The 19,779-nt window shown below is 43.0% G+C and overlaps 1 protein-coding gene across 4 annotated transcripts; it reads left to right on the top strand.

Moving 5' to 3' along the window:
• The first annotated feature begins 15 nt into the window (after positions 1-15).
• On the top strand, positions 16-18,074 carry LOC139563897 (NCK-interacting protein with SH3 domain-like). 4 transcript variants are annotated; one of them, XM_071382900.1, is made up of 13 exons: positions 16-399; positions 7,658-7,770; positions 10,252-10,429; positions 10,552-10,627; positions 10,809-11,359; positions 12,805-12,975; positions 13,312-13,398; positions 13,584-13,722; positions 14,039-14,119; positions 14,356-14,484; positions 15,219-15,308; positions 15,420-15,592; positions 15,782-18,074. In XM_071382900.1, the coding sequence occupies exons 1-13, from the start codon at positions 229-231 to the stop codon at positions 15,995-15,997; spliced, it is 2,175 nt and encodes a 724-aa protein (XP_071239001.1). In that variant the 5' UTR covers positions 16-228; the 3' UTR covers positions 15,998-18,074. The 4 variants fall into 4 exon arrangements, with proteins under 4 accessions (XP_071239001.1, XP_071239011.1, XP_071239019.1 ...); XM_071382910.1 differs by having other exon boundaries at positions 83-399; positions 10,812-11,359; XM_071382918.1 differs by lacking the exon at positions 16-399 and adding an exon at positions 5,684-5,810.
• The last annotated feature ends 1,705 nt before the right edge of the window (positions 18,075-19,779 follow it).

The following is a 19,779-nucleotide window of genomic DNA, read 5'->3' as shown; positions in this document are numbered from 1 at the left end:
CGCGCCCCCTACTGTGTTTACGGGACAAGCTTGAACGGGTCAAGTCGCAAATTGGATTTTACAATGTAAATAGAAAGCAGGAGAATCATTCGCGAAGTCGTAAATATCTATTTAAAATTACCTAAGACTGGGTACATCAGTTATTTACTGAATTAGCTAATTGTGCATTTGCTGAAACAGTCATATCGGTGTTTTTAGGAATTACAACTGGTTTAAAACAGAATAAATATGTATCGGTCTCTGTATGCTTTCCGATCCGCGGAGCCCAACTCGCTCCACTTCGGGGCCGGGGAGGGCTTTCTGATCCTGGAACGCAGCAACAAACACTGGTGGCTCGGCTCGCGCTGCAGTTCGGGCGAAACCGGCTACGTTCCCGCTTCTTACATCGAAAGGATTCAGGTATGTTTAACGGATTTTTCACTTTCTCGATTAGTGAAAGTGGGACGTGGATTTTGACAAGCAGGTCCTCCATGCTAGCTTGTTAGCATGATAAAAGAGTGGACCACAGAGAATTGAACGAGGAGGCGAGGTCCAATTGGTGCGTGCATTCCAATAGACCTCACTGCAGTTACTTTTGTGGCTTTCAAGTGACGGTTCTCCCTGAATGGGAGACATGAGACAGATCATTTTGCTCTACTGCATTGCCTGTGCCTCAGTTGTTTCTCATGAATCAAATCAAATTGTATTGGTCACATACACATATTTAGCAGATTTTATTGCGGGTGTAGCGAAATGCTTGTGTTCCTACCTTGAACAGTGCAGTAATATCTAACAAATCATAACAATACACACACATCTAAAAGTAAAAGAATGGAATTAAGAAATATATAAATATTAGGACGAGTAATGCCGGAGTGGCATTGACTAAAATACAGTACAATAGAATACAGTACATACATATGAAATGAGTAAAGCAGAATGTAAACATTATCATACTAGACTTTTTGCTGCATTATTAAACAGTATTTTCCACATTCAATACGCTATGCTAACGTTTACATGTTAACAAAAATATGTTTAGAATAAATCAAAATGTTTCAAATGGGTTAATGAGAGAGGCTCAGAGAGGCTTGGCAAGTTCGCAATGCCATCTGGGTGTGCACCGCAGGGGTCGTTGCGACATAAGCCAAAATTGTATGAAAATGTGGCGCAGCGTCTATCATTTGTGTGTCACGCGCATCTCAGATCTCGTGACTGATGTGAGATTAGAGCAAGTACAGTACATATGATATATTGCTAAACACAAATACAACTGTAATCAAATGTCTTATGCTTTCTATGGAGATAGGGAATTAACTGTGCCAAATATAGGTCAGTTAGGAAGTTGTAATAGTAGAATGCACAAGGTGCAATTTCGAATTTGGATTTTGCATCATCAGTTCCTCTTCTCATGTTAGTTGTTGCATACCTTAGAGAGCTATTTATAAGTTGTCAGAAATGTCCAGATCAACTAGCCCATGTCAGCTAATGTTTTTTTTATTTAGGTTTTTTAGCCCATAGATAAGGTTGTAATTTTTTGGTCACTCATATCACATGAGACATGGCAAAATGTATAGAATTGCAAGAAATGTAGCTTTAAAACTGCAACATTTTCTTTGTACCCCATGACAAAATGTGTAGAATTGCAGCAAATAAGCTTTAAACCTGCAAAATGTTCTCCACTAACAAGAGAGGTGTGAACATTTTGTGGCATGAACAGTGCTTGTGCCCATAAAAATAGACCTGGCACGTGCGCGGCAGGTGGGGCGTGAGATGTTCCCCAATGCTGGAAGGGGGGCCCCAAGTGAAAAAGTTTGTGAACCCCTGAGTTAGAGCTATGCTTAGATTGTGACAGAATACAGCTACTCTTACAGATTCATGCATGCATCCATTAGCCTGAGATGTACTCTTAAGGAGCCTACCGTTTCTCCTTAAAAAACTGAATTTTAGGACCCCTTTAGGTATAAAAAAAACGACTACTGTAGCCAGTAGAAACGCATTGAATAACACATTCATAAATGGCTCAGTAAATATTTACGTTTTTTCAGATACATATTTAACCTCTTATTTTTGTGGACACAAACCTACCTCCATACTTCCATTAATTTGTATGGGTTACCTTTAGACGAGTCTCGTGACACTGAAAACGGAGACCACCACCGTGAGAGTGTCTCCTTTCCACATTGGAGTCATATTTAGGGTTGCAAAGGGTCGGAAACTATCCGGTAAATTTCCGGTAAATTAAGCCCAGGAATTTTGCTTAAATTCATCAAAAAAAGTTAGCTCATAGCTGTGAACCTTTTTTTTTGTGGGATACACATAAGGCAATTCTAGGTCTTGGGGTATATTTTGGTTAAACTATCCCCAATTCAATGGAATTGCAACCCTCTGCATGCGCAGTGCACTCTTCCATCACATGTACAGTTGATTCTCAAGATCTTGCACATTAATGAGATGCTATTGAGCCCACACTACTACACTGTCTGAGCCAAGGACTACATGCTTTCTGGTAAGTTTTCATTACAAGACTGGGTGGGGTAAATATATTTATGACATACATAATTTTTTGTTAACTAGTAAATAGTAGCCTACAGCAAAGTGTGTTTAAATAATTTCTAGCTTGTTAACAACTTCTGCTAGTTGGTTTCTGCTACCATGTGGGTTTTTAGCTTGCTTGAGCCTGCTAACTGAGGAGTGTTAATTCACCTGTTTCCATACATGTTTCATTTTAAAACATTTATTTTACAAAGGAGTTGTTTAATCCAACTGCTAACTATTTATCTGTACATGGAATTGTATTAGCTTTTTTTTTCTTTTTTTTTCTTACAAATGTTTTCCTAATCTTTACAGGAAAATGCCACAGGCACTATGTGATGTGTGGAGACATTTCACTGCAGCTAATGTAGAAGGAAAAGCTGTGTACATTTGCAAATAATGCGCCAAATCATATGTGAAGAATGGAACACATCTGGCCAAGTGCATAAAGTTCCATCAGCACTCACAACAAGCAACCTCTGACAAAAGTCCCTCTACTTCTATTCGTGGTGAAAATGATGAATCAGACACATTATCGATAGCAACAGCTCATGGTCCTCCTGGAATCAGAAGTTTTTTTGACTCAATGGAGGAATGTGGTCAGAGAAATGCGAATGAATGTCTTGCTCGAGCTGTGTATGCAACTGGTTCACCTCTGATGCTCACAGGCAATGTGTATTGGAAGAGATTTCTGAATGTTCTTCACCCAGCATACACCCCTCCCAACCATGCTTGCTTTATCTACTTATTTGCTGGATGCAGAGTTCAACAGAGTTCAAGTGAAGGTCAAGCAAATCATAGAGAAAGTAGACTGTATTGCAATCATCTCTGATGGGTGGTCGAATGTTCGTGGGCAAGGAATAATTAACTACATCATCTCCACCCCATCAACCAGTATTCTACAAGAGCACAGACACAAGGGACAACAGACACACTGGTCTCTACATTGCAGATGAGCTGAAGGCAGTTATCAATGACCTTGAACCACAGAAGGTATTTGTACTGGTGATAGACAATGCTGTGAACATGAAGGCTGTTTGGTCTAAAGTGTAGGAGTCCTTCCTACCATCACATCACACCCATTGGCTGTGCTGCTCATGCATTGAATCTGCTCCTCAAGGACATCGTGGCACTGAAAACAATGGACACTCTACAAGAGAGCCAAGGAAATGCTTATGTATGTGAAGGGTCATCAAGTTATAGCACCAAAGTGAGAAGAATAAGAGCACCACATTGAAGCTGCCCAGCAACAACCATTGGGGTGGTGTTGTCATCATGTTTGACAGTCTCCTGGAGGGGAAGGAGTCTCTCCAAGAAATGGCCATATCACAGTCTGCTGATATGGACAGCCCCATCAAGAGGATCCTTCTGGATGATGTATTTTGTGAGAGAGTGGGAAGCAGCCTGAAACTCCTGAAACCTATTGTAGTAGCCATTGCACGGATTGAGGGAGACAATGCCATCCTGTCTGATGTTTAGACTCTACTCTGTAAGAGAAGAAATCTGTACTGCCCTGCCCACTTCACTGTTGCTCCAAGCAGAGGAAACTGCAGTTCTGAAATACGGCAAAAAGCATCAAGACTTCTGCCTGAAGCCCATACACGCCGCAGCATACATGTTGGACACCAAGTATGCTGGCAAGAGCATCCTGTCTGGTGCAGAGATCAACAAGGCCATCACTATCGTGTCTTGCCTCCTTGGCCTGGATAAGGGCAAGGTTCTTGGCAGTCTGGCGAAGTACACTTCCAAGCAAGGGCTTTGGTATGGAGATGCAATATGGCAGTCGTGCCAACATATCTCATCAGCCACCTGGTGAAAGGGACTTTGTGGATCTGAGTCTCTTTCCCCTGTTGCCTCTATCATCCTCTAAATCCCACCAACATCAGCCGCTTCAGAGCGCAACTGGTCCTTGTTTGGGAACACACACACCAAAGCACGCAACAGGCTGACTAATACAAGGGTTGAAAATTGGTGGGCATTTTAGGCTTTTTGAGCCTGACAACGAGCCATCCTCAACAAGGTTGGAAAGTGACAGTGAAGATGAGGCCTCAGAGTCTGATGTTCAAGAGGTGGACTTTGAGGAGGTCCAGGGAGAATACATGAAAGCCTGAGAGGAAGACAACCAAAGCTTTAGTTTCTAGACTATCATTTTACAGAACTTTGTTGAAAACGTTTTTGGGAGCTGCGATGGATCATTCAATATTCCATTTCTTTTGTTGTTTAGTGAAATCATCCCATGTGAAGAGTCAACTAATTTAATTAAAGTTAAATTCGTAAAACAAAAATTGGAATCATTGAGTTTATAAACCCTCCAAACAAACATGGTCTCTTTTTTGCTTTCCTGAGTAAGGTAGGTGTTTCAGCCTAGCTCAGTGCTTTCCATGGTTGTGGAGCAGCCAGCGGAAAATAAGGAGCGTAGGGGTTGGTAATGCTCTCTAGATGCACCGTGATTGGCTCAGTGTTCTGTCACTCATGGGGACACTACCTCACTGCCAAATCTAAGGGTAGACCTCGAAAATTCAAGCCCCTTGGGTGCTGCCATAGAGTTACATTAGAGGTGACCATCCAAGAAGGCTCAAGGTAATTGGCCACATAAAATGTCAAATCATGTTATCTACAGTAGCTTTGATTGGACTGATGTTAACATCATACTTTCAAAATCTTAGCTAGCAGTCATCATTATGAGTCAAGTCGACAATCTATTGGCAAATCCTTTTTAATCCTTGTCATATGAAGAGAAATTATAGATAAAACGCATCAGTGCTCATCGGCCCTTGGACATAAACATTACACAATAAGTTGAAAATCGCAAATTGAGTGGTTTGTAAGGAATCAGAGGCTAACTGCAATCACTAGCCTGCTATTCAGTGGAGTGGATGTGTAGTCCCAATTCTGGGTTTAAGGGTCTCTTTTCCAAGTTTAAAATGCTAAACATTCAGCATTGGCCATGCTGTCAATCCAGCATGATTTCAGCCGCGCTCAAAACAACTGAACTGAGAAATCTGATTACAGCGAATTCAAGACAACTGGGAACTCGGGGAAAAAACTAGCTCCGACTGGGAAAGTACGTTTTGAATGGTCATCCAACTCAGAATTGTAAATCGGGAGCTCGGGCCTCTTTCTAGAGCTACGACCTGAAGATCACTGACGTCATCCTGATTCGACCTTATTTTTTTCCGAGTTCCCACCCAAAAATCCAGAGAATGCCAGACTTTGATGACAAAGTTAGATGACAAAATTTGCCCACAAAGGACCGCTGCGCCACCGTCCTGTTCAAGTAAGCACAGCACAACAAGGTGAGTCCAAAAATGTTTTGTATGCTGCTGCATAAATTATGTCATATGCCAGGGAGATATGTATACTGTAGCTAAGAAAGTAATACTACTTAATTCCGCCTGCTGTTCAGACTTGGTGGTGCACATGTAGCCTATAACCTGTTTTAGGGAAATGTAATCATTGAATATTGAAAGAGCTTTCATTGTCTGCTTATATGCCCACTTTATTTATCCTTTGGTTCTGACTTGGTGTACAGGGAGAACACTGTAAGAACACCCGATGTTCTGAATTCTGTTGCTGTACATTTCAAAAGTGCTGAACAAATAGATATATTGACTACGTCCCTCCTAGCTCGCTCATTAATGTCTTAATCAAAGTTATGTGTTGCCTCTTATCCGCTCATCGTTCTCTTATGCCATAGTTTGTACATCTCAATTGTCAGTAGAAACCACATTTGTTTAAGCAAGTCAGTCATATCAGCTATGTTAAAAAAAAAAAGTAAATTAGTCTGAATGAACTGTTTCGTTGCCAGACAAGGCTCCGCTGATAGCCAAGTATAGCAGTGGTAAGGTGTTGGGACAGCTTTATGTAGATCCTAACAGTTTGTGTGCACCGTTTGTCACTGTTATAGTGCAATTCATCTATTGTTTAGTGTTGTGTTGTGTAGTGGCTTTGCTGGCACGCATCCCCAAAATGTTTTCATTTGTTTGCCCCACCAAGATTTACATGCTAAAATCGCCACTGGTTTCATGGTCTGGCAAACACCGCTGTAGCTCGGCCAACTTCGACCGCAGATGCGGAAGGCCGACATTGGCAAATGCAGTAGATTGAGACGCATATATCTCTAGCTTAAACTGACGGATTTTGATGGGGATTTATTTGTTCCTTAGCCAAATGCTCCATCTAAACGTGAATCAATTCTCTATTGCGGTACGGTTCTAGAAACATAAAGCCCTTTACTTTCATATCACATCAAAATAATTTCACAAATGCAAAATATACACATACACTCACTGTTTTAACTGGATTGAACACAGTTGCAGCCAACAGTATTTTTCAGTGACAACACATTTCTGTTGGCCTTCTTCCATAACACACAGGTGTCGGGAGCATACTAGATAGCTAATTAGCCCATGTGGTCCCTCTGTCTCCCGTCTGTCTTCCGCAAACACGCGCCATAACATGGATATATGGCCGTGTGGGAACACTAACCGTAACTCTATAAAGGTGTGTATCAATGTAACCTTTTGTTTTATGAAAGTTATTTCTCGCCGATATGAAAGAGAAGGTCCTTATGCTTCCGAAACCGTACAGCAAGCGACGTGTGTTAATGTTCAAACCTAGTGTCGGGGCTCTTAAAAAAATAAAATACAGAAGACACCTTCCTCCAATGACTCTTATGTGTAATGTAATGGAACTGAGAGTCATGATCAAGGGCTAGCATCCCATATGATGTCATAGCCACACAGATGGATGCTCCAATGCACTTTTATTGAGTCAGTGTGAACTGCTTGTTTCTGAGTGTGTTTTGCTGAAATTTCATCTGACTAATCAGTCAAACGAAACAATGCTGAAACAGACCGATATTCAGTGTGCATTCTCTGACTGTGCAGCGGGATTTGCTGTGTCTGTCCGAGTGTGTCCCTGCCTGGGTCGTGTAGTAGGTATGTTCCTGTTCAAGAGGGTTTGATTTTGGTTAGATAACTGTGCTGTCCTAGATTTTCCGCCCGGAGTCCCATTTTGCCTTCCAGCCAAATGTTTTGTTTGTTTTTGTTTCCAGTTTCATAATAATGAATGCTGATTATGAATATTTCACTATCTCTCTCTCTCTCTCTCTCTCTCTGCACTCCTTTCCTCTGTTCTTCAGGCTCCGGAGCAGGATGAAGTGTTACAGTCTATCGACAGGGCCATCGAAGGGATCCATAACGTGGCCATGAAGAACGGGGGCAAATACAACCTGGAGCAGCGAGACGTGCTACAGTGAGTGCAACATTAGCATGCACACAAACACACACAGATGCATACACACACACACACGCACACGCACACTCACGCACACACATTTTCCCATTCAGGCACGTGCACAGATAGGGCTCTACCTGTGCAGAGCACATGCCCCTTTGCCCTTCCAGTCTCCAAAGTGCCCTTTTCGGTGGTAATAAAATTCCCCCCCAAATGTTTTATTTTTTCAGAAATGTTTTGGTCATTTTTCTTCGGAACCCACTGCCCGCAAGTCATCGTCAAGTAATTTCAGCAAGTCATGACACCATTTCAGATTGTTCTGAAATGGTTTCTGTAATTAGAAACAGATACGATAAGCATTCCTGTTACATTTGTTGAAAGACAATTTGAACTAAGAAAATTGATTGAACCCAAATTTGACATTTCAATTGATAGGATTCATATAATATTCAATAAATATAGTACCCAACATCCGATTTGGAACAAACCTCTTCATAACAATGAAGTCGTCCACGGACCCCCAACACCAAGACTACCCCAACGGCCAGTATACAGTATCAGTTCTCTATGTTTGACAAGTAGTGTATTGCTGGAGTTTTGTTTATTCATACTATGTAATCTCAGTGAATTTAATGATGTCCCCCCCTGTTCAGAGAAATTAGCCATTGAAGTCGCTTGCATTTCCCCTCATAAATTAGTGAAAGTACACCGTTTTGCCCACTGATGCTGCTGTTCCTGCTACTGCCACACCCTTTTATCAATTTTACTGGTCTCTTGTATGTATCAAGTGGATCACAATTTTTTTTTTGCAACATTGGTTAGAAAACCAATAGCTTTTGCTCATGTAGAAAATCCATTGTGTGGTCATCCTCGCAAGTCAAGCCAGTCCTCCATGAATGCAATTCAGTTTGTCCAAACCTCTCGCCCACACGACGGCCGGTTGGACGTACTGCCAAATTCTCTAAAACAACATTTTAGACGGCAAGTGGTAGAGAAATTAACATTAAATTCTCTGGCACAGCTCTGGTGGACATTCCTGCAGTCAGCATGCCAATTTCACGCTCCCTCAAAACTTGAAACATCTTTGGCGTTGTCTGACAAAAGTGCACGTTTTAGAGAGGCATTTTATTGTCCCCAGCACACGGTGCACTTGTGTAATGATCATGCTATTTAATCAGATCTTGATATTCCACACCTGTCTGGTTGATGGATTATTTTGGCAAAGAAGAAATGCTCACTAACAGATATGTAAAATTTTAGTAAAATACACTTTTTTGTGGAACATTTCTGGGATATTTTATTTCAGCTCGTGAAACACGGGACCAACACTTTACATGTTTAATTGATATTTTTGTTCAGTGTAGTATGAATAAACAATACACCAAGCCACAGCTTTATACTACTTGTCAAACATAGAGAACTTATACTGTATACTTGCCGTTGGTGTGGGGTGTGGTGGGTCCGTGGGTAGCTTTTGGCTTTTTTTTTTGGTCTCCCTCATGTCTCACTCATTGTTTGGAAGAATTTTTGTACAAATCGGATGTTAGTTACTATATTTGTTAAATATTATATCAATTCTATAAATGAAAAGGGCCAATTTGTGTGAAATCAGTTAGCTTAATTTCTCAGAGATCAAAATAATGTTGCAGGAATTCTAATCTTATCTGTTTCTAACTACAGAAATTATATCAGAATAATCTGAGTGGTGGGTGTCGAAATCCTATTTCTTGTGGAATGACGCAGAGGTAAATCACAATCAGTAAAATAAATCAGGCTAGCTAACTAGCAGTTTTACATCAGTCATCAACGTCATGATCAGCTGATGGACTTTACAGAAAAACCACATGATTTTACGTGTTGAAAATTACATGATTTCACGTGAAATCAGGCCCGCTTTCACGTGTAGTTTCATGTTGCTTGACATTTTTTCACGTTATCACATTAACTTCACACAAGATCACATGAAAACATGTGTTTTTGGAACACTACACGTGTACACGTCAAATACATGTGTTTTTTCTGTAAGTGAGCCCACCCTTTTTTTCACAATGTCAATAATGTCTTTAGGAGGCACTGTAACTAGATTGATTACAATTGGTGATGATGAGTGAGTGTTGCAGAAATAAATTGGCCTATGTAAAAAATAAAAAATAAAAATAAAAATGTTTTGGCTACTGAGGCATTTAGAGCACCTGTCCCCTGAAAAGGTCTGTGCACGGCCCTGCTCCTATTGTTATACCATACACAACCACGCATGCAAACTAGTTTCATGTTGTCTGATATTTGAATGGTCACTATGTAGAATCGTCATGCTGCAGGTTCCTGATTGGTGCATCTTCTGCATTGTGATCAGTTATCTTCATAAGCTCCATCTGAAATAGCCCCCTATTCATTATTTAGCCTGGTCCACTATTTTAGTAGTATTAAATGCTGTTTCAGACATAGCCACTGTCTCTCTCTCTCTCTCTCTCTCTCTCTCTCTGTGTCTGTCTGGAACAGGAAGTTGATCCATCACAGGAAGGAGACCCTGTCAAGGCGAAGTCCAACTTCATCCAGTCACAAGCAGGGCCTGCCCTCATCTACCAGCGAACTGTCCCTCAGCCACACCCCTCAACCACCCAATGGTGTCAGTCGCACCCTGTCAGAGAGTACCGACAATCTTCAAGGGCTTTACCAGGTATTGCAGTATTCGTACACACCTGAACAAGAATACTTCATAGTCAATTTTTTGAGGAACCTGAGACAAGTGCATGCACATAAATATCCTGATATTTACTGATTTACTCTTCTTTCTTGCAGGTGCCTCCTCAGCCCCGCCGTGCAGCACCCATAACCCCTCCCCCTCCTGAGAAACAAAGAGCCAGCCGACGCCCAGGTGACTGTCTCACTATCACCATGGAGACGCAGAGCTACTCATCTTCTATCCAGACACACACAAGCGCACACACACACGCACACATATACACACTACTCATGCAATCTACTGCAACATTACTTCTACACTGACTCTATCCTCTCCCGCACTTCCTTAGTTTTCCTTGTTCTCTCGTTCTCAGCAGAGTTTTCCATTCCTCCACCTCCTGGCCCTACCCCTCCTGCCGGGACTGGCCTGTCCCCCTCGGTCAGCTCCGCCTCCCTGGACTCTGTCTCCTCCCACTCGGTGGTGTCCTCTGATGTCAGCCTGACAAGCGTTGCCAGCACCCCGCCCCCAGTGCCAAGCCGTGTGAAGCCCCCACCCCATCCTCCAGACGACCTGCCCCCCTCTACTCCCTCTCCCCAGCCAGTTCCCTCAAAGAAGGGCCATGCCCCCCAACCACCACCACAGCCCACTCCACCACCACAGCCCAGCACCGAGGACCAAACAGAAACCGACTGGCCTCTTGCCCCGCCCTCTGTCGCTGAAAGCACCCCCGGCAGCCCCTCTAACTCAGAGCCTGTTCCCGGGACAACAGGGGCGGAGCTTATCGAGCTGGTTCGGAGCAACACGGGCCTGAGTTACGAGCTGTCTCGGGTGGCGGTGGGTGTGGTCGTGGGTCACCTGCAGACCACCCTTCCTCAAGCCTCCTCTGCCTTAGAGAAGGTCCTCCTCTCATTGGTAGAGAGCAAGGTCAGTCACGTAACCGTATAGTCGTAGGATGTCAACTAACTTGCTCCAATATATGGAATTTCATGTTAGGACTGTGTTATAACCACACCTTCCAGAACAGGGTTCTCCAACTGGCAGCACGCTGAACGAATTTTGGCTGCAATGATTTTAAGTTTTCAGAGTAATTTTTTTTTTTTTTTCTCATTTTTATTGTTGGACATAAAAGACTGTAAAAACACCAGCATATCAGCTCAAAGTGATTATAATTTTGAAAATTTGTTCCAAAGTATTCCCACATAATAGAGATTATATGTGATCCTATACAAATGTAACCAAGATTTGAAATTTGTATTTGTATTAAGGCTCCCCATTTAAGGCTCCCTCTTCCTGTGGTCCAGCAACATTAAGGCAGTTATATACAAGAAAAAATATATTACATGACATTACATTTCATAACACTTTTCACAACACATGAAGTGTGTTCCCTCAGGCCACTACTCTACTATCACATATCTACATGACAAAATCCATGTGTACGTGTCTGTACTGTAGAGCGTGTGTCGTATCATGTGTATGTGTGTCTCTTCACAGTCCTCGCTGTTCTATAAGGTGTATTTTTATCTGTTTTTGAAATCTGATTCAACTGCTCTATGTAGTACTGTGCACCCGCAAGATTCTGTTCTTGACTTGGGGATTGTGAAGAAACCTCTGGTGGCATGTTTTGTGGGGCATGCATGGGTGTCCGAGCTGTGTGCTAGTAGTTTAGACCGACACCTCTGTGCATTCAGCATGTCAACACTTCTTACAAAAACAAGGAGTGATGAAGTCAATCTCTCCTCCACTTTGAGCCATGAGAGATTTACATGCATATTATTAATGTTAGATCTCCGTGTACGTTTAAAGGTCAGCCGTGCTGCCCTGTTCTGAGCCAATTGTAATTTTCTGAGGTCCCTCTTTGTGGCAGCTGACCATACTACTGAACAGTAGTCCCGGTGCGACAAAACTAGGGCCTGTAGGACCTGCCTTGTTGATAGTGTTGTTAAGAAGGCAGAGTAGCGCTTTATTGTGGACAGACTTCTCCCTATCTTAGCTCTACTGTTGTATCAAATTATTACGTTTTGGTCAAATATTATTTATGTTTGGGCTTCTTGCCGTCAATTTGCGGTCTTCAAATGAATTGTAAATTATATACCGGCCCCCTGACCATCCACTCAAGAAAACGTCGGCCTCCGGCTAAAATCTAGTTGACGACCCCTGCTCTAGGAAGTGACGTTGTCAAATGCGCACGTTATACATCCGCGCCTGACGAGAAACTGTACACAAAGAAACCCGGAAAGCCTGCAAACTACAATGCTCTTTATACCGACTATAATTGTGACAATGTTTCCATCCGAAGTGGCTCTTTGGGAGGTCAAACAGATTCCACGTGCACGTAACATACCTCCCCCCCCGACCTCTCCCTGTAGGATCAGAGATCTGCGTTGCCACAGGGACAAGTGTGTCACGATGAACAGCGCCTGGAGGTCATATTAGGCGACCTCGCCCGTCACGTCGACGACTCTCAGCAGCGCAGCTGGGCCCTTTACGAAGACCACTCCCTCATCGCATGTTACCTGGAGGAGCTGCTGAAGATACTGGTGAGACACGTGAACTCGGGGACAGTTGACTCAGGGCTGGCACCTGGATAGCGGGTGTGTCCAAAATAGCACCCTATTTCCTGTTTAGCGCACTATATGGAGAATAGGGTTCTGCTTGAGACGGAGCCAAACACTTTCCTTGATTACCTGTTGGGGTTTGATGTGAGAGGACCACTGAGACCTTTGTTGAATCTAAGGAAGTGTGTGTGTGTGTGTGTGTGTGTGTGTGTGTGTGTGTGTGTGTGTGTGTGTGTGTGTGTGTGTGTGTGTGTGTGTGTGTGTGTGTGTGTGTGTGTGTGTGTGTGTGTGTGTGTGTGTGTGTGTGTCTCCGTCCAGACGGATGCAGATCCAGTGGTGTGTAAGAGGATGTGCAGGGTCAACCACTCTGAGCCAGTGCTGTCACTAGTGTCCTACTATCAGATGGTAAGCGATTCTACTCCCACACTGTCGCTACTGTTCTCCTGTTGCCCACCCAAGAGGACCGCACTATTGTTAAATGTGTTGTTGGTGCTAGGAATGTACTTCATTATCATAGATTGAGTGACGTCTCATTGGCACGTTGTCAGCGATGTGTAACTGTGTGTTACTTCCTGTGTGCCACTGTGCAGGAGCACCGAGTGTCTCTACGCCTGCTGTTGCTTAAGGTGTTTGGGGCGATGTGTAGCCTGGACTCTGCCCTCATCTCCACCCTCCTCAACTCCATCCTGCCCATGGAGCTGGCCAGAGACCTGCAGACTGACACACAGGGTGAGGAGGCCTCCCCTCTCTCTCTCTCTCGCTCTCTTTCTTTCTTTCTTACTTCCTCTGCCTTTCTCTCTCTCCGTCTCACTCTCCATCTGCCTGTCTCTCTCTCTCTCTCGCTGTATCCATCTATTCCTCTGGCATCCATCTCTTTCTTTTCTCTCCCTCTTTGGGACCTCGGTGTCCTTCCTTATGTCTTTCTGATTCAGTCTCTATTATTCAGCATATCTGTGCCCCACTATATTTCTTTCATTAATGTGTGTGTGCCTGTATCTCTTTCATTAATGTGTGTGTGCCTGTATCTCTACCCCCCCCCCCCCAGAGCATCAGAAGATGTGCTACACATCCTTGGTCCTGACTATGATCTTCTCTATGGGGGAGCAGGTGCCATATCACCACTATGGTACGTGCAATATCCCCTAACCCTTACTATGGTACGTGCAATATCCCCTAACCCCCTTAAATATCACCACTATGGTACGTGCAATATCCCTTAACCCCCTTAAATATCACCACGATATTGCTTTAAAAGCCAAATGTGTCAGCTATAGAAACAAAAGTCCAAAATGTATATATTGATTGATTGATTGATATAATTGACATTTTCTCCTCTCTCTCTCTCCATCCCTCCCTGCACAGAGCATTTAAATGCTAGCTTTGTTCAGTTCCTGCTAGATGTGGTAGAGGAGGGTCTTCCCTCTGACCCCACGGAACAGCTCCCTGACCTCTGCGTCAACCTCATCCTGGCCTTCAACCTGCACCTCACAGGTGAGTCGACAGAGGCTTTAGACAGAGCAAACACCTTTTAGTTTTTAGCCATCTGTAGTTGCTACATCCATTTTGGACTTCACTTCTAAATGATTAATAAGTACCCATTGATTCCTGAAGAACATAACTTATAAACGCCTCATGACGAGCTTAGTTCAACTATCGTACCCCGTCAGAACCCAAAATATAAGCTTGTTTTACTCCAATGTTTGTAAACAAAAGTAGTAGTAAACATACACTGTGTAGTCTCAAAATAAGGTTAAAACTATAATCGTTATATCATGGATGGTCATTCCTTGCATCCATAGATCTGTCTATAAATGTGAGAGTGGTTACAATTCTCCAGCCCCATCCCTCAGCTTTGTTCCCGAAACATTGACGGGTAAACTCTTTGTTAGTGTTTCAACTGCGGATTGGCACTTTAAAGGGCTACTTGACTACTTTTCAACCTCATATTCATCGTGATCTGCAGCACCATACCAATTTAATAATGTATTTAATCAATGTGAGGTGAAGAAATGGTGACGGGCCCCTTTAATGTGCCATCAGAATAGTGAATCGGGAATGTTCCCTATCAACTGCTTTATGCTTTGGGATAATAGAGACCCGAGTCCTCTTTTGAAAGATTTTGAATTACTTGAACTGTGTGTGTTTGACCTTCGAAGTGTGGTATTTGTGGTATTGTAAAGTGTGTTATTTGAAGGTGGATACTGTATGTTCTGTCTCTCTCTCAGTGCCCAGCAGCAACGTGATAATGCAGACTTTGATCAAGAAAAACGTGAAGCTCTTTTCTGAGAAAATAGTGCTGCTACTAAACCGAGGAGGTGAGGCACACACTTGTTAACATGGATTTTATTCAATGCAATTCAATACATTTCAATTCAATATTTTTTTCCCTTTATCTCTCTCTTACTTGGTCTTTCTCTCCTCTCCAGATGACCCTGTGTGTGTCTTTAAACATGCCCCCCCTGCCCCACACTCAGTTCTTAAGTTCCTGCAGGATGTCTTCGCCAGCCGAGACTCTGCTAACATCTTCTACCGCACGGACATGATGGTGATGATAGATATCGCTGTTCGATGCATCTCTGACCTCTCACCTGGGGAAAAGGTGAGACTGATATACACACACACACACACACACCACTCCTCTTTCCATTGGCCAGCCAGCAGGAACCCTCGCCATGACATCATCCCGAACAGGAAAGCGAATGTCCGCTGTATAATGACTGTGTTAATGGCCTCTCGCCCTCTCTCTCTTTCACCTTCCGATCTTTCTTTCTTTTTTTCCTCCTCCCAGTTGAGAATGGAGTACCTCGCGCTCATGCACTCCGTCATGCGCTCCACAGACTACCTGGAGCACCGGCACCGCCTCTCCGACCTGCAGGGCGCGCTGCAGAGGATTCTAAGAGAGGACGACTCGGGAGCGGACGAGGGCGGGTCCACGGCCAAACAGATGGATAAGCTAATAGTGCAGGAGATCTACAAGGAATTCCCTCAGATCAGAGACACCTAGGACGACTGAATATGACAGCGGTGGTGTGCACTCATGAGCCGGTAGTCTGTCTCCTTTATACCGAGGGATGGTACTGTGGCGCTTCCTAGGGTTGACGGAAGGACTGTAGTCAGCTACTTAGTTTCTGAGTGTTACAACCCTCTGTCACACTTTTTACAATTATGACATAAGAGATGGCATGAGCACCAGCTGTCACGGCGGTTGATTGCATCCGTTGTGTCATGATTATGATAATGCTATGTAGCTCTTATGACCGAGGATTCGAGTGAAGTGTTACCCAACAGCATACTGCATTGTGCTTTAAATGTGCTCCCTTGTACTGAGGGACCAAACTGCGGTGTGAACGGAGGGTCTTGTAACCCTGGGACTGGTGTGCTGTATACCGTCTTCTTACTTTCAGTCTATTCATGTGTCTTGATCACTCTTATTCCTCACCACCTGGCATGGCCTCACAGTATGTTACTGAGACAGTTCAAAGAAAAGACAAATTAGGTGATTATACTGATAACAAAACATTCTGGTCCAGTTTCCTAGACACTGATGAAGCCAAGTTCTGGACTGAAAAGCGTGCTCAATGGAGAATCTATATTAACTAGGCTTAATCTGTGTCCTGGAAACCAGACCTCTGACAATAATACATAATACATTCTAGGCTTTGAGGTTAGTTTAATACTCACTATTTATTGCAATGGCAATGCTGCTACATGAGCCTCATTTACCTTAATATCTATGGCTGTGATTCTCTGACTGAGCACAACTTGTGACCTTGCTTTCGCCATTACTTGTGACCCTGCTTTCGCCATTACTTGTGACCTTGCTTTCGCCATTACTTGTGACCTTGCTTTCGCCATTACTTGTGACCTTGCTTTCGCGGTATCTTGTTACCTTGCTTTCGCCATTACTTGTGACCTTGCTTTCGCCATTACTTGTGACCTTGCTTTCACCATTACTTGTGACCTTGCTTTCGCCATTACTTGTGACCTTGCTTTCGCCGTTACTTGTGACCTTGCTTTAGCCGTTACTTGTGACCTTGCTTTCTTCCCTACACATTAACTACAGTAACCTCCACTCTAGGCATGGCTAAAGTATGACATGCTCTAAATTCTTCTCAACCAGACCACTCTTACTCTGCTCTGCTGCTTGTGCTGTAGATGGAACGTAACGGTACTGTAATAACAAGCTGTAACACGCTGCTTCTACATACTAAGCCTTGACTAACTTCCTATATCGCTATGGCTCTCTGAAAGGGAATGTAGTTATTTATTCATAGGAAATAATAAGGGATTGATAAGATTCGATTGGTCAGTATTTTTTTTATTTTTAAATGTAGTCTGGGGTTAACTAAGGGACTTGTCACCTAGATTGATTGATTGCTTTGCCCTGATCATTTTGGTCTGAAATCTATCAGTTACCACAGTATGGTGTCTCCCATCCTTAGGATGGCACTCTACTATGCCCCCTACTGTAATTTAACCCTTTACTATAGTACCCCTGAGAATCAGCCTACAAGACACAGAGCTTATCTTCTTAGTTTCCACCAGTTTTGCACGACACACAATTTTTATTTTGCAACTCTCACTCTTACTGACTTCTCTGAGTCACTGTCTCCCTCTCCGTCAGAGCGCTTTCTCTCTTTGTGTCATAGTTTATTTGTACTTGGCTCTGTTAGAGCTAATAGGGGGAAGTGTTTATGTGGCAAAATAGTCGTGGCCGTCATGATGCACGTATACCTAACACACACTTAAAAGGAAGTGTTTACACATATAAACATATATACCAGAGTGTATTTTCTCTGACGTATGTGTTTTTATTATCCAGTGTTCATGCATAAAAGCTATGCATGTGTGTGTCTATGTACGGTTTGTGTATATTTTCGTAACTATGTATGGTTTTATCATCGTCCCTGTAGGTTTGAGCCTCCATTGTCCCTTAAGGTACGACTGTGTTATAGCAATAAAACCAACTGAACTATATTTTCCCAATTAAATATATCTGAAATGGTTGTTCAGAGAGGGGTGATGCAACAAAGTGTATTTTCTTAATGTTTACAATCAACTAATAAACATCTCAATGAACAGTGAGTGTTCCAGTTTTTTGTTGTTAGTGTACTGTACAAATTTCGGGTAAATATCAACATTTTAATAAAACAAGATGATTTTGATGCATATTTAGCAATACCAAATGTTTGCCATTTATTTGAAATAGTAGGGTCCAACATTTTGTGAGAGGAAATGCTTAATTCTTACTGTAGTGTAGGCCTATAAAAATATGAAGCATTTATGGTCGGACACTAAGGCTTTATAAATGGGATGCACTGTTGAAACGCTACATCCCGAGGGGTTCGTGCTGATTGTACGGAGATTGTGACAGCCGGTTAACTGGCGTCCCTTGACAAAGCAAGAACAAGATGTACGTCAGGAGAAGTGCAGTATTATCATAAGGAGCGTTATACTTGGAATACGGAGGAGGAATGGAGGGAAAAAGAGAGGCAGAGGAGGTCTAAGAGAGAGAGAGAGGGAGGAAGAGGGTGAGCTTGAGCCGGTTGAAAATGGCAGGGAAAAGGGAGATGGTTTGTTAAAGAAGAATGGTAGAAAGTGTAAGCAGAGTGAGTTGAAGACAGGAGGAGAAATGGAAGTGAATGAGGGCGAAGTATCGGAGGTGATAAGTGTGGTGAAGTTCTCTGCTGGTCAGATGTAGCAGGCTCTCCACTTTAAACAAATGAGGGCAAGAGATGTGAATTGTCTTGCTCTCAAGAAAAGGGTGCCATTGAGTGGAGTGATTACTGGGGGTAACGGTAAATGTGAAAGCTGACCAACTGAAGGGGAAGATTCCCAGTGTTTGTGATGCTCACCATTTGGTGCGACGCAGACAGGGTGGCATGAGTGGTGAAACAGAAGAGTCGTTGTCTGCTGTTTTGATGTTGAGTCTTTGGCCGACAAAGTGATGGTAGGATATTATCCTGTACGAGCTTTTGTGACGAATATATTACCTTGTTAAAGGTGTCAAGCTTATAGGCATGTGGCAGCAGTGTGTAGGAGTACAGACTGGAGAGGTCTGGCAGTAATAAAGAGATGCTCTGCTTTTTTGACACCACACTCCAAAAAAGCAAATTCTGCAGGCTCTAGTTTTGTCTAATCTTGATTATTGTCCAGTCTTGTGGTCCAGTGCTGCAAGGAAAGACCTTAGTTAAGCTGCAATTGGCCCAGAACAGAGCGGCACATTTTGTTCTTAATTGTAATCAGAGGGCTGATATAAATACTATGCATGCCAAAGAAACAATGTGCTCAAAATCCCAAATTGTTTGCGTAGTCAACTTACACACAGCTCTGACACACACAATTATCCCACCAGACATGCCACCAGAGGTATTTTCACAGTCCCCAAATCCAGAACAAATTCAAGAAAGCGTACAATATTATATAGAGCCCTAATTACATGGAACTCCCTTTCGTCTCATATCGCTCAAATAAACAGCAAACCTGGTTTCAAAAAACAGATAAAGCAGCACCTTGCGGCACAACGCCTCTCCCCTATTTGACCTAGATAGTTTGTGTATGCATTGATATGTAGGCTACGTGTGCCTTTAAAAAAAATGCATGTAGTTCTGTCCTTGAGCTGTTCTTGTCTATTGATCTGTATTACGTCATTCTGTATTATGTTTCATGTTTTGTGTGGACCCCAGGAAAAGTAGCTGCTGCTTTTGCAACAGCTAATGGGGATCCTAATAAAATAATAAAATACCAAATACCTAAGTGTGAGAAGTGTGCAGAAGGGCATGAGAC

This window comes from Salvelinus alpinus, chromosome 2 (genome assembly GCF_045679555.1).
Source record: "Salvelinus alpinus chromosome 2, SLU_Salpinus.1, whole genome shotgun sequence".
Classification (NCBI taxonomy): domain Eukaryota; kingdom Metazoa; phylum Chordata; class Actinopteri; order Salmoniformes; family Salmonidae; genus Salvelinus; species Salvelinus alpinus.
Note: the sequence above shows the minus strand (reverse complement) of the source record. Positions and strands in the feature narration are given on the sequence as shown.